This window comes from Rhinolophus sinicus, linkage group LG01 (assembly GCF_036562045.2).
Source record: "Rhinolophus sinicus isolate RSC01 linkage group LG01, ASM3656204v1, whole genome shotgun sequence".
Lineage (NCBI taxonomy): Eukaryota > Metazoa > Chordata > Mammalia > Chiroptera > Rhinolophidae > Rhinolophus > Rhinolophus sinicus.
In genome coordinates this window covers 57,778,733-57,793,251 of record NC_133751.1, presented here as the reverse complement: position 1 = coordinate 57,793,251, position 14,519 = coordinate 57,778,733, and the positions used below count along the sequence as shown (strand labels likewise).

The window sequence follows — 14,519 nt, the reverse complement described above, 5'->3', positions numbered from 1 at the left end:
AATTAGGCATCCCTGCCCATTACATATTGATCTTAAATGTGTGTAATCCACTTTTTAAGAAACATAAGATATATGTGTATGCATGTGTTACAAGGTTGAAGTTTCCACTGAATTAGCCACGTGGATAAGAGGGGTTATTTGACCACCTGGAAAGGGCATCACAGGGTAACAGAACCTTGGGACGTGGCCAATGGCCATACTCTGATTCTTAGCCAAGCTCAGGATTTACTTTTGTCAATGTTCCCAGATGGATCGAATTCTATGGCATTGTCTGCAAAGCGTATGTAGTTAGATTTTCATATACAGCAAATATTGTACCAGTGGCACATTCTCATCCTTTAGGAAAGTTTATATGATGGCTAAGTTGTAATCACAAGGCTAGTGAGCATGGAATTAGATATGGGGGTGGGAGTTGGTTTATATATTTAATAGCAAATGTCCTGCCTCTGCTGTGGAAATGGAAACCTATCAGAGACATGTCCTTTGATTGGCTGGTTAGGACATAAGTTGTCCTCTTTGGAATTTTTTTAAGATGCCATGTTGTCTGTGTTTTCATTGGAACATTTCCTATTAGAATCAATTAATTAGGTGAATATCTTTTGATATGTTCATATCATCATGCTTTCCCAGAACTACCATAGTCTTCTTAACTAGATATGGCTTTTCAGACATTCCCTCAGGTAACCATTTACTAACTTTGTTAGAGGAGATTGCCTATATTGATGACCAATGTCATCTCTTACTCGTTGAGTTTTACAAATTTTGCAAATTTCACTCTGAATGTATAACATTTTTAAATTCATTGTTGGGGAGGGGATTATTACTGTTTTGTGCTTGTCCATACAGTTTTTTTTTACCTTGTTATTAAGTGTATATTTTTGTCTATCTATTTCAGGCCATATCATAATTCTGAATCATGTCTGATAACGGAGAACTGGAAGACAAGCCTCCGGCACCTCCTGTGAGAATGAGCAGTACCATTTTTAGCACTGGAGGCAAAGACCCTTTGTCAGCTAATCACAGTCTGAAACCTTTGCCCTCTGTTCCAGAGGAAAAAAAGCCCAGGAATAAAATCATCTCTATATTCTCAGGCACAGAGAAAGGTAAATAGCTATGGTGGTTTCAAGAGTCTCCGTTATTATTTTGTTACCCATTTTGATACCTTTTTAAAGTATAATTAGTTGATTTTTTTATGGTGAGAAGCAGTGAACAGATCCAAGAAAACAATTGATGGTGGTATATAGGCACTATTAGAAAGGCCAGCTTCCCAACATTAAAGAGATCTGTGATATTTGAGAAAGACCTACTATTATCAAGATGGTGATACACAGTCTACAGTCCCCTGTCTGAAATCCCTGGAGCCAACAGTGTTTTTGAATTAAAGAGCTTTTCTGATTTTTGAGTAGTTAGTAATACTGCCTTTTTATCGTGTATTCTGTAATGCCCTGAGAAGCATCTGAGGCGGCACGCAGCAATCAGCATGTTAACCTATCTCCCACAAACATGAGTCTAGTGCAGGGTTTCTCAAACTCAGTATGATTTCACATAGTGAAAGAGTTGTTTCATGAAACTTTCGTTTGTACAGGCATACCTTGTTTTATTGTGCTTCTCAGATACTACATTTTTTACAAATTGAAGGTTTGTGGCAACCCTGCATCAAGCAATTCTATCGGCACCGTTTTTCTAACAGCATTTGTTCACTTTGTGTCTGTGTCACATTTTGGTAATTCTCGCAATATTTCAGACTATTTCTTTCTTATTTTAACAATAATTAATAATAAAAATATTTAAGGATCTCAAAAAGAAATAATAACTTAATAATGGTCTTTATACAACTTATTACCAGTTTCTCTAAAAGCATACTTAATGTAACACACTATAAAGAGTTGTATACTAGCATTGTATAGTTTCCTTTTTTAATTAAAAAAATATTTTTTTCAATTATAGTTGACATTCAGTATTATTTTATATTAGTTTCAGGTGTACTGCGTAGTGGTTAGACATTTATATAATTCATGAAGTGATCCCCCCCCCCATAAGTCTAGTATTCACCTGGCACTATACATAGTTATTACAATATTGCCTATATTTCCTATACTGTACATCCCCATGACTATTTTGTAATTACCAATTTGTACATATTAATCACTTCGCATTTTTTACCCAGCCTCCCAGTTCCCCTCCTATCTGGTAATTATCAGTTTGTTCTCAGTATCTATGAATCTGTTTCTATTTTGTTTTTTTTGTTGTTGTTTATTTTGTACTTTAGATTCCACGTATAAGTAACATCATACGGTATTTGTCTCTGTCTGACTTATTTTTCTTAGCATAATACCCTCTAATTCCATCCATGTTGTTGCATCAGACTTTTTCATTATTATATTAGTTATAATATAATATAATGTTCCCTGAGGCACAACAATATTGAAATTATATGCCAATTAACACACAGTGGACTCTAAGTGTTCAAATGAAAGGAACAGTGCACATCTCTCACTTTAAATCAAAGGCTAGAAATTATTAAGCTTAGTGAGGAAGGCATGTAAAATGCCAAGACAGGCCAAAAGCTAGACCTCTTGTGCCAAACAGTTAGCTAAGTGGTGAATGCAAAGGAAAAATTCTTGAAGGAAATGTAAAATGTTACTCTAGTGAACACACGAATGATAAGAAAGCAAAACAGGCTTATTGCTGATATGGAGAAACTTTCCGTGGGCTAGATAGAAGGTTAAACCAGCCAAACATTCCTTTAAGCCAAAGCCTAATCCAAAGCAAGGCCCTAACTCTCTTCAATCCTGTGAAGGCTGAGAGGTGAGGAAGCTACAGAAGAAAAGTCTGAAGCCAGCAGAGGTTGGTTCATGAGGTTTAAGGAAGGAATCTGTCTCCATAACATAAAAGTGCAAGATGAAGCAGCAAGTGCTGATGGAGAAGCTGCAGCAAATTCTCCAGAGGATCTGGAAAGATAATAATGAAGGTAGCTACACTAAACAACAGATTTTCAATATAGACAAAACAGCCTTATATTGGAAGAAAGTGCCATCTAGGGCTTTCCAGCTAGAGAGAAGTCAGTGCCTGGATTCAAAGCTTCAAAGGACAGTCAGACTCTCTTGTTAGGGGCTAATGCAGCTGGTGACTTTAGGTTGAAGCCAGTGTTCATTTACCAGTCCACAAATCCTAGGGCTCTTAATAATGACGCCAGATCTACTCTGCCTGTGCTCTATAACTGGAACAACAAAGCCTGGATGACAGTACATGTATTTACAACATGGTTTACTGACTATTTTAAGCCCACTGTTGAGACCTACTGCTCAGAAAAAAGATTCCTTTCAAAATACCACTGCTTATTGACAAAGTACCTGGTAACACAAGAGCTCTGATGGAAATGTGTAATAAGATCAGTGTTGTCTTGCCTGCTCACAGAACATCCAATCTGCAGCCCATGGGTCAAGGAGTCATTTCGACTGCAAGTTTTATTATTTAAGAAATACATTTCAGAAGTCTGTAGCTGCCATCAATAGTGATTCCTGATATGGATCTGGGCAAAGTAAATTGAAAACCTTTCTGAAAAGGATTCACCATTCTAGTGCCATTTAAGAATATTAGTAATTCATAGGAAGGAGTCAAAATGTCTAACGGGAATTTGAAAGAAGTTGATTCCAACCCTCATTGATGACTTTGAGGCGTTCAAAACTTCAGTGAAGGAGGTAACTGCACATGTGGTGGAAATAGCATGAGAACTAGCATTAGAAGTGGAGCCTAAAGATGTGACTGAATTGCTGCAATTTCATGATAAAACTGTTACGGAGGAGGAGTTGCTTCTTATGGTTGAGTAAAGAAAGGGGTTTCTTGAGATGGAATCTACTCCTGGTAAAGATGCTATGAAGACAGTTGAAATAGCAACAAAGGATTTTGAAGACTACATTAGTTGATAAAACAGTGGCAGGGTTTGAGAGAATTGGTTCCGATTTTGGAAGTTCTACTGTGGCTAAAATGCTATCAAACAGCATCGCATGCTCCAGAGAAATCATTTGTGAAAGAGTCAATCAACGCAGCAGACTTCATTGTCTTATTTTAAGAAATTGCCACGGCCACCCCAGTCTAAAGCAACCACCACCCTGATCAGCCAGTAGCCATCACATTGAGGCAAGACCCTCCACCAGCAAAAAGATTACAGCTCTATGAATGCTTAGATGATGGTTAGCATTTTTTAGCAATAAAGTACTTTTAAATTAAGGTATGTACTTTTTTTTTAGATCTAACACTATTGCACATTTAATAGGCTGTAGTAATAGTGTAAACATAAGTTTTACATGCGCTGGGAAACCAAAAAATTCCTGTGATTTGCTTTATTGAGATACTCACTTTGTGGTTGTGGTCTGGAACTGAACCTGCAGTCCTCGTATGTCTGAGCTATGCCTGTATTGAGTCAGGATGTAAAATGCATTGATGTGGGTTCTGGACAAAGATTTAAGGTTTGCTGTGAGGTATATATTTAGGAGTAAAATTGCAAGGTATTCTCATGTTTGACGACTATATTTGTCAGATGGCTTTCTCAATATTTTTTTTTTTAAGATTTTTTTTAAATGGGGGAGGTGAACAGGACTTTATTGGGGAACAGTGTGTACTTCCAGGACTTTTCCCAAGTCAAGTTGTTGTCCTTTCAGTCTTAGTTGTGGAGGGCACAGCTCAGCTCCAGGTCCAGTTGCCGTTTCTAGTCGCAGGGGGCACAGCCCACCATCCCTTGTGGGAGTCAAACTGGCGGCAATCTTGTGGTTGAGAGGACGCATTCCAACCAACTGAGCCATCCGGGAGCTCAGCGGTAGCTCAGCTCAAGGTGCTGTGTTCAATTTTTAGTTGCAGGGGGTGGAGCCCACCATCCCTTGCTGGGAGTCGAGGAATTGAACTGGCAGCCTTGTGGTCGAGAGCCCACTGGCCCATGTGGGAATCGAACCGCAGCCTTTGGAGTTAGGAGCACGGAACTCCAACCGTCTGAGCCACCGGGCCGGCCCTTCAGTAGCAATTATTAACCTCAGTAAAAAGAAGAGGTTAGAGTTGCACAAGAAAGGCAATGTGGTCTTTATAAACAACTTGTTCATGCGTGTGTATTATCTACATAGTCATAGTAATGTAAATTGTTCTTTCTGGGTAAATATAGCCAAATGGAAATAGGATTTGATAGATTTCGTTTTCCAAATTACTCAGCATCTAAGGTGTAGGTCTTGATTTATTAGAGAACAAATCTGTTCTAAGGGGCTGTCTCTTCTGCCCGTGCCCTTTTACTCAGGCCTGGTGCTGGGTTAGTCTGTGCGCCTCTTTAATCGGGTCACTGTCTGCTTGTCCCCACCTTTGCTTGATCACAGGATTGGTTATTGTACTTCATTTATTAGTTTCCTGTCAATGTCTTTAGGGGAAACCTTTTTTCTAGAATAACTTTGTTCCTAATCTATTTCAGGAAAAATATAAACATACGAGTGCCTTTATTAATCTTGTTTAAATAGGCTGATTCTTTTTTTTTTTTTTAATGTCCTCTAGGAAGTAAGAAGAAAGAGAAGGAACGACCAGAAATTTCTCCTCCATCTGATTTTGAGCACACTATCCATGTTGGCTTTGATGCTGTTACTGGAGAATTCACTGTGAGTTACCTAGTTGGGACTTGTTTATGTATCATCAGTCAAGCTTTTCCACTCTGTATGAAGGTTGAAATTAACTTTTATATCCACATCGTAACTGAATTCTTAGTGCTTTTCTTCTAAAAGTGTTTGTGGTTAGATATCTCTTTATTCTAGGGAGCCGAGCCTGTTATAGTTATACAAAATAGATTTAGATAAATAGACCTTTAGTAAACTAGGCAGACTAGAATTTAGTCAAACCAATAGTTGTGTAGATTGTTTTGTATTTTGTCATTTAGCACTGGAAATTGATTTTATTAGAGCAACTCAAAACAACTAATTTCTGAATATCTTTTTGTTAGGGCATGCCAGAACAGTGGGCTCGATTATTACAGACCTCCAATATCACCAAACTAGAGCAAAAGAAGAATCCTCAGGCTGTGCTAGATGTCTTAAAGTTCTATGACTCCAACACAGTGAAACAGAAATATCTGAGCTTTACTCCTCCAGGTAAGACATCAGTCAACAGTAAAAGGTTGATTCAAATGAGATTGCGGAGTTGTGAAGCTCTTCTAGATGAAAAGAAAGCTTCTAGAAAAATAAAAAAGCTAAGCTATGGTTCTTGTCTCTGCTTCTTCCCTTGCATGGATCTGTCTTTTGTAAATTGATTGGAGCAGCTCTTATTCATAATTTGGAGTCCAGGAATCTCTTAGTTTTGCCAAAAGTGGGTGTTTTGGCCTTTTTGTTTTTTCTCTTCACTGCTTTTCAATGACATCCAGCAATACAAGGGAAAGATGCTGATTTAGAGGTGTGTTTATACTAGAAATATATTTACTGTTAGTGGGATAGGAGGAGGGTGGTTTTAAATGCACGAACTCTGAAGTAAATGTTTAAGTCCACTCAAAAATTGAAACATCAAATATATAAACATTAAATACGCATTAGATTAAAGTACCTCAAAATTGGAATATCATCAGGTAAGAACGAGAATAGTGGATTTAAAAAAATTGTTTGTTCAAATCAGGATCAGAATAGAGTTCATACATTACAGTTGATTACGATATCTCTTGAATCTTTTTTGATATTTAGTCTTCCTCTCCCTCACGCTGGTTCTCATGGTTTCTTTTCGTTGCAATTTATTTGTTAAAGAAACAAGATCATTTGTCCTGTTTCCTTCAGTGTGGATTTTACTAATTACATTCCAAGGTGTTACTTAATATGTTTCTGTGTCCCCTGAAGTCATACATGTAGTTTTTAAAAACGATATGGTTGATTATGATTGAGCTAAAACCATACCTGTAGTTTTAACTATACTTAATTTGAATGCATCATTGCCAAAATAAGGGCTGTGTTCAAGGAAGAAATAGAGACCACTTGGCAAATGATTTTGAACTTTTTTGCTTAGTCTACTACGTCCTTAGCAAAAGGTCAGACATATCTCTAGAATGTTTGTGTCAACTAGTAAGTCTGTAAATTAGTAATCTTTTTTTAAAATCAATGTTTGACTAGAAAATAGTATATTCTTTTCAGTGTGTGTGTGTACATTTTTAAAAGTAAAACAAAACAAAACTTACTCTTCTAAACTCCAATATTTTAACATTTAGTCTTCATGAACTGTTTTACCTTCAGAGATTTGTTTTCATATTGATCAAAATTTATGTCAAGAATTGTTCTTTGCCTAATGGCCGTTGTCTGAATGGTGGCTTTAAGTTCCTTGATAGGCAGTTTTCTGAAGAAAGTATCGTTATGAGTGAACTTGTTTTAATAAACACAGATTGACAGTTGTGGTTTCAAATAAATTTTTAATAACTTTATTAAGATATAATTTATATGCTATAAAATTCACCTATTTGGAATATAGAATTCAATGATTTTTAGTAAATTTGCAGAGTTCCATTAAGACTTGAGATTTGTTAGCTCAATCTTATATGAATTCTTTTTTGAATACTGATACTATTGTTTTTCTCAAGACTTAGTTCAACTTAAAATTAAATCAGTCTAAGAACATTTTACTTCCTCTACTTTACATTTTCTTTTATTATATAGATGTTTTATTTTGTGAATTGTTAATTTAGCATTGTTTTCTGTTTCATATTCAGAGAAAGATGGCTTCCCTTCTGGAACACCACCAGTAAGTTAATATATTATTTCTTGTAGCTCTTGTTCTAATATGTTACCCCACACAAATCTCAGTTCTGTTTTACTTTCTAAAATACATTACAGCCATCAGAAATAAATAACCACTTAATACATGTTTTAGCTATCCACTTGATTAGTTGAGAAAGCCGTATTAAACAAATTGAATTTCCTTGATATGATAGTTAAAGTGACTAAAACTTATTAGGATCTTTAGAGAAGTTTAGCTACTTTTTGGTAACGTTTCTATATATAAACACGAATACAAAGAACTTCTAGCTTTTTCCTGTGATACATTCTGCTGAATATAGACTTTGGAAACGTAGTGAACAATTGAAGCCTTTCAGAGTCTTCAGAGTGTCGGAAACTTGATCTAAGTTATCATGTCAGCACAGATACCTCCTGCAAACAATCACCGTTTTATTTTCAATTCCTCAATTAGGAGGAAACAATCTCCTGGAGTTATATGAAGATTAAATGCGATCACATGTAAAGTACCTAACTAGCACATACCTGGAGTATAATAATCTCTATAAAGCTTAATGCCTTCCTCTTGCTTCATTAGCCTCCATTTTTTTCTCGTGAATCTGGCTGTTTCAAATGACCAAAAATGACTGACTTATGCAAAGCCTAGAGAATCTGTTTTTGGTCTTAACAAAGTGATATTTTACTTTTAGCGTTTGTTTAAAGGGTATCAAATTCTCTGTATAAAGGGCCTACATTCTCTCAAGAATACTTGATGTTTATCATACACATTTATTTCGTAAACTACTTTTCTTATAAAATTTCCTTTACTTTTTAAGTGATTAGATTAGAGCCAGTGTTGAAACCAGCTCTTATAATACATTTTTTCAAGTGTGTTAAAAGAAAGATAGTTACATTTTAATGTATTATTACATTTGACTTCCTTACTTTGCCCATATGATAAATGCAGCTGAATACCAAGGGATCAGAAACATCAGTAGCAGTAACAGAGGAAGATGATGATGATGAAGAGGCTGCTCCCCCTGTTATTGCCCCACGACCAGATCATACAAAATCGGTGAGTGTCTGATGAGTTAATCAGGCTGTGTGTGCCTGTGCGTTTTAGAAAACAGCACTCTGTATTTGACTTCTAATGATTAATTTTAAAATACCCTCGTGCTTAAAATATTTTAGTGTGGGGAATTTGAATAGGAGATCTTTACCTAAAGACCACTCATAAAACAACTAGCTTTTTAAAGAAAACCACTAAAATGCACCTAAGCCATCAAAAAAAACTAGCTTTTTTGAAAGTTAAAATCGAGTGGCTTCTTTAAAGTTAAGGTTAAAATATCTCATTGTTTTTTCTTTTTGTATTAAATCTTCTCTTCCAAAGAATTCATCTGTTTCTCTGGCTTTCTCTGTTTATGTCAATGCAAATAACTACTGTATCTAAAACTTAGATTTTACTTCTCACCCAAATTATGTATTTTATCCCATTTTACATTTCTCTCAAAACATTGGTGTCGTTCAAGAGGCTGCTGAGTGTGAAATTTTTACCAGATATAGGAGAATTTGAACAATTGTAACCTTAGATAGAGATAGAAAGAAAGAGTCCTGTCCCTCTCTCTGTACTACTACCAGTAAAATGTGGGGAAAGGTGCCGCACAGTGGAGTGTGGTAGATTTAGTGGCATGATGGGCCGATAAATCTCTGAGGCCTGCCCTTAGATCCTGATCTAATGATAGGGGCCTTATTTTCTGTATCTCCTAGAACTGACTGTTTGACACGAAATGGTAGAAATCATATTTGCAGAAAAAATTTTGTGGGAATTAATAGTTACTTTAACATTAAGGTTTCTATTATTAGAACGCTAGAGACAGCTTGGTTTTAGTTAAAAATCAAAGAACTGAATAGTGTGCCAATAAGAATACCTAGGGCCGGCCCAGTGGCTCAGGTGGTTGGAGTGCTGTGCTCCTAATGCTGAGGTCGCCAGTTCGAACCAGAGTGAGGTGGGGGGGAGGCCGAAGTAGGAGGGTAAATAAAGAAAAGAATACCTAAAAATATTTTTCCTCAAATCTCAGCAATTAACTGTCTCTCTGCAGATTTACACGCGGTCTGTAATTGACCCTATTCCTGCACCAGTTGGTGATGCTAATGTTGATGGTGGTGCCAAGTCTTCTGACAAACAGAAAAAGAAGACCAAAATGACAGATGAAGAGATTATGGAGAAATTAAGTATGTTTCCTGTATTTTACATCATTTTTAAATTGTTAAGAGCTCTTGAAACATTTGGCCCAGATGGATTTTAATTTATACCCTATATATTGGCTTAAGACATAAAGAATAAAATATTTTCTTCTAGGAACAATAGCTTGAATTAAAATCTAGTAAAGTCAAAATAAAAAAATGTAGTGAAGCCAAATAATACTCATTCTCCTCCCTGCTTATTATGTGTTGACTAGTGAGCAACATCTCTGTAGTAGTCAGTACCGTTTTTTCTCTTCTCCCTTTTTGTCAACTATCATTGACTTGGAGGAAGCATTGGAAATAATGTACATAATGTCAGAGAGAGGGTAGCAATACTGTCTGATTTACAAATGTACAGCAACTGTAGTTATAAAGAACACTGATCTAGTGGGACCAAGGAAAACTGTAACTACAGTGGCTGGGGACTTGAGGTTGGGTACCTATATAAAAGTGGATTATTTATGTGAGTTTCCTGTCTCCTTTTACCTTGAGCAAGTGAAAATTTATTATGGTTTTCTCATGTTTTTACTTACTGGTAGTAAGACTGTAAGATAATTTTATGCCCAACATCCTAATTTTAAACCATGTTTCTTTGTGAACTTTCCTAAAACAGATGTTTGATTAGTTCATATTAGAGTAGTTTTTATAGTAATAAAGGGTTTTCTAAATCTATTGTAAGATCAAAGATGTGGGAAGAGTCAGAAAAACCATTTAGGGTTAATCATTTGCATATTATTTATATATTATTTCTGATAGTAAATAGTTTCATAACATGAGTTTAATACATTTCAGTGGAGTATGAAATTTTCCCCAGAAATTGCCCCGTTTTAAGACTGAACATCCCACATCCTGGGAAACCTCTCAGTTTCAGGCAAACTCGTACAGTTGGTCATTTGAAAACATGATCATTTTTGAGGAAATGATAGGATAATGAAGGCATTAGTTAGGAGTTCTTATCTCGATCCTTTTTTTAAAATTAAGTTTCTTTAGTGTTTTGTGTTTGAAACATACATTATTTTTGATACTTAGTGTTATGTTTGAAAACCACTGTTCTAGAATCAGTGGTTTGTTAAAAGGATTAATGATATCAGAATTAATTTACAATTTAAAAGTGCTTGACTGAGATCATAACTTTATGTTGTTTTTGTTTAAAATAGGAACTATTGTGAGCATTGGTGACCCTAAGAAAAAATACACAAGATACGAAAAAATTGGGCAAGGGTAAGTATTTGTGATTATATTACCACAATATTCAATACTGCCTAGGTGTAGAGTGATATCTCTTTTGCCTGCTGTCATTGAGCACTTACAGTATTCTATGAGTGGTGTCCTTGAATTTGTGTAAATAAGTAATGCATTTATTTTTAGATGCTATTAAAAACTGTACTACTTACCAATGATTGTACATTGTTTTCTTCTTAAATGTTATTTCCCATTGGGCGTAAGAAATTATTAGGTGGGTGAAAAATTTGCACATTAAATATATTTAAAAGACAGAACTTTTATTACAAGGTTATAGGCAATAAAACATGCATTTTAATCACATCATTGAGTATTGATCTTTGAGTCTACTGATCTTCTGATTTTTGTCCAATAATTTGTATTTATGAACTATACTAACTAAACTCTTTTTTGTTTTTTCCTGTTGCTTCTGGAGCAAATGAACATCTGGAATTTTTAATGTTATTAATCTCTGGAAAATGTTCTGTGAATTTAGACAGAGAGTTTAAGTCTTTTTGAAAACTTCCTTATGAGTTTCTTTTTAAAAACTAAATACAGTTGCAACACTGGTTTTAATAACAAAAAATTGAGAATCATTTTAATGTTATTGAGCATGATAGTGGATAACTGCTGTATATGGAATCATATGTAATAATAATAATAATGAACAAGAATAACATCCACATGGATGACCATCCCAAATCCAATGTTGAATTAAAAAAGCAAATTGCAGACAAGGACATAAAATGAAACCATTTATATGACATTTAAAAATGATGTTAACTATATTCTACAGAGATACACACCTATGTCCTTTGTAGTTAAAATACAGAGAAATGCATGGAACTAATGCACATCAAATACAGAATAAACACCAAATACAGATTACTTTGGGAGGATGCCTTTGGAAAAGGCACACAAGGACCTTCAAATTGATTTGTAGTTCATTGTTTCTTAAGCAGGGGAAGTGGATCCATGAGTATATGTTACCTTTTTCTTTATCTTTTTTCTACATTTTTGTAGGTATGAAATTTGTGACAGATTTCTAACATAAGTTTTGGCCACAAGGATTTCCTCTTTTTCTTTTTTCCCTTTTGTTTTTGCTTTTACTCCTGTTAAAGATACTAAGTCTCAAATGTTTAATCCTTTTTCAATTCTAAGTATAAAGTCTTTGGGTTATAAATGGTAATGATTTGTGTCTTTTTACCCCCTAGGGCTTCTGGAACAGTTTTCACTGCTACTGATGTGGCTTTGGGACAGGAGGTAGCTACTTTTTCATTATTTGGGTGTCACCATTAGCTTTTAATACAGGAGGAAAGTACGTAAACCTGTGAATAACCAATAGGCATTTCTCTTTCAGTTGAATATGTTGAAAGAATTACTCTGTGTAATTTTATAGTACTTTTCTTATTAAGGGGGGGAAAAAGGAATTATGCTTTGTTTCATAAATAAGCAAATATTTAAAAAATTATTTTCCCAGCTTGGAATGAAAAGAATTAATTTCTGGTACTGGGCTAACCTTGGGTTGGTTAAACAGCTTCAAGAGAAATCTAAAAATATTTGGGTTCTATGTTATTACAAAGCATTGTACCTAGGCAGTGTGGAAATAAAAGTGTTACCTATGAGTAAATTGGCATTTCATTGTACAACATTTATATAATAAATTATTAACTGATTGATATTTGAAATTTTCTAAGAGAATTGGGAAACTTGTTCTGATTTGTTTTTTTAATTCTGTTTCCATCATAGGTTGCTATCAAACAGATTAATTTACAGAAACAGCCAAAGAAGGAATTGATCATTAATGAGATTCTGGTGATGAAAGAATTAAAGAATCCCAACATCGTTAACTTCTTGGACAGGTAAATATGAATATTTCCCAAGCATTGGAACAAAAATGTGGAAATTTTATGTCTCAGAGCCACTTCAGTTAGACCAGAGTAGAATGTCAGTGCTGAAAAGTAAGCTTGAAGGAGGAGGAGAGGTAAAAATAGCACATTACAGTTTAACAGATTCTTTTTTTACGTAGATGTCACTTGGCAAGTGAGAGAAGGCAGTTAAATGAAGGACATTGCTGCTGGTGCTCATATTAATTACAAATGATTAGAAGCAGAAACATTAAGGGAAGGTTGGCTGGGATTCATATCTTGATTAACAGAGGTGATTGGCTACACAGTTTTTAAACTTTTAGATCAATTTTTATTTCAAGTACTTTAATGGGCAAATAGTATGTCTGCTAAAACCTCATTTGATTTAGGAATTGATGTTAAAAAGCAAAATAGAAAATTATGTGCCTTAACAACTGTGTTTTTTAAAGTAATTACATACATGTGAATGAAAGAAGAATAGAAAATAAATGAAAATCATAATAGTGATTATATTGGAGGTAAAGGACTATAGGTGATTTTCTTATTTCCACATTTAAATTTGTTTTGAATGGGGAAAAGATTACTCATTTTTAGACTTTAGCCCTAGTTGTGGGACCATGTTCATAGAAACAAACTTTCCAGGTATACTTCCCTGCTTTTTAAAATAGTATTTTAAGTCAGTATGGTAGCATGTTGGTTAAGGTAAGCCATAAGCTTTGGAATCAGTTGTAGTTGGCTTCAGATTCTAGTTCTGTCACTCATTAGCTATGTGACCTTGAATTAGTTACTTAACCTCTCCAAGCTTCTGTCTCTTCATCTGTAAAACAGGATGAATAGTTCTTACCATACAGGGGTATTTTAATTGGAATAATCTGTGTACACAGCCAAGTTTCTTTCAGTTGTGGGCAAACTTTAAAGTGATTCATGAAAATCATAATGACCCTCAGTTATTTTTCTGTGCTTTTAGGTAGCAGCTTTCTAGTTTTCTTTCTAGCTCTCAAAGCTATCAACTTTCTAGTTTTGTTATTAGTGTGCCTAACATTTGAATTCTTCAACATAGAGTGCCATGTGTTTAGAAAAAGTGAAATGTAAATATGTTCTGTATGTTCTTTTCTTAGTTACCTGGTGGGAGATGAATTGTTTGTAGTAATGGAGTACCTTGCTGGGGGATCACTTACTGATGTTGTAACAGAAACCTGCATGGATGAAGCACAGATTGCTGCTGTATGCAGAGAGGTGAGTTTGCTCCCTTCTTGGTAAGTTATGGTGATGTGTGGTTAGCAGGAGGTGAACAAAGGGAAAGAAAGCTTTTTGCACAGGTAATTTTTATTGTTTGAGATAATTTCTCTGTACACATTCTCTGCAAGTTTTTTCCATACCATTTCATCCTACATGAGAGTTTCAACCCTTTCCTTCATGTGTAAAATAGTTCTGGAATGAAGCGCCCAACTCACAGGTAAATTTCAGTGGAGTGATC

The 14,519-nt window shown here is 35.1% G+C and overlaps 1 protein-coding gene across 1 annotated transcript in view; it reads left to right on the top strand.

Moving 5' to 3' along the window:
* PAK2 (p21 (RAC1) activated kinase 2) overlaps positions 1-14,519 on the top strand; it is a 66,952-nt gene that overhangs the window by 33,724 nt on the left and 18,709 nt on the right. The window contains exons 2-11 of the mRNA XM_019723624.2: positions 896-1,103; positions 5,530-5,630; positions 5,969-6,116; positions 7,706-7,737; positions 8,677-8,784; positions 9,809-9,941; positions 11,111-11,174; positions 12,389-12,437; positions 12,924-13,036; positions 14,161-14,278. Of these exons, the coding sequence (XP_019579183.1) occupies positions 917-1,103; positions 5,530-5,630; positions 5,969-6,116; positions 7,706-7,737; positions 8,677-8,784; positions 9,809-9,941; positions 11,111-11,174; positions 12,389-12,437; positions 12,924-13,036; positions 14,161-14,278 (1,053 nt within the window). The 5' untranslated portion in view covers positions 896-916. The remainder of the gene's footprint in view (positions 1-895; positions 1,104-5,529; positions 5,631-5,968; positions 6,117-7,705; positions 7,738-8,676; positions 8,785-9,808; positions 9,942-11,110; positions 11,175-12,388; positions 12,438-12,923; positions 13,037-14,160; positions 14,279-14,519) is intronic.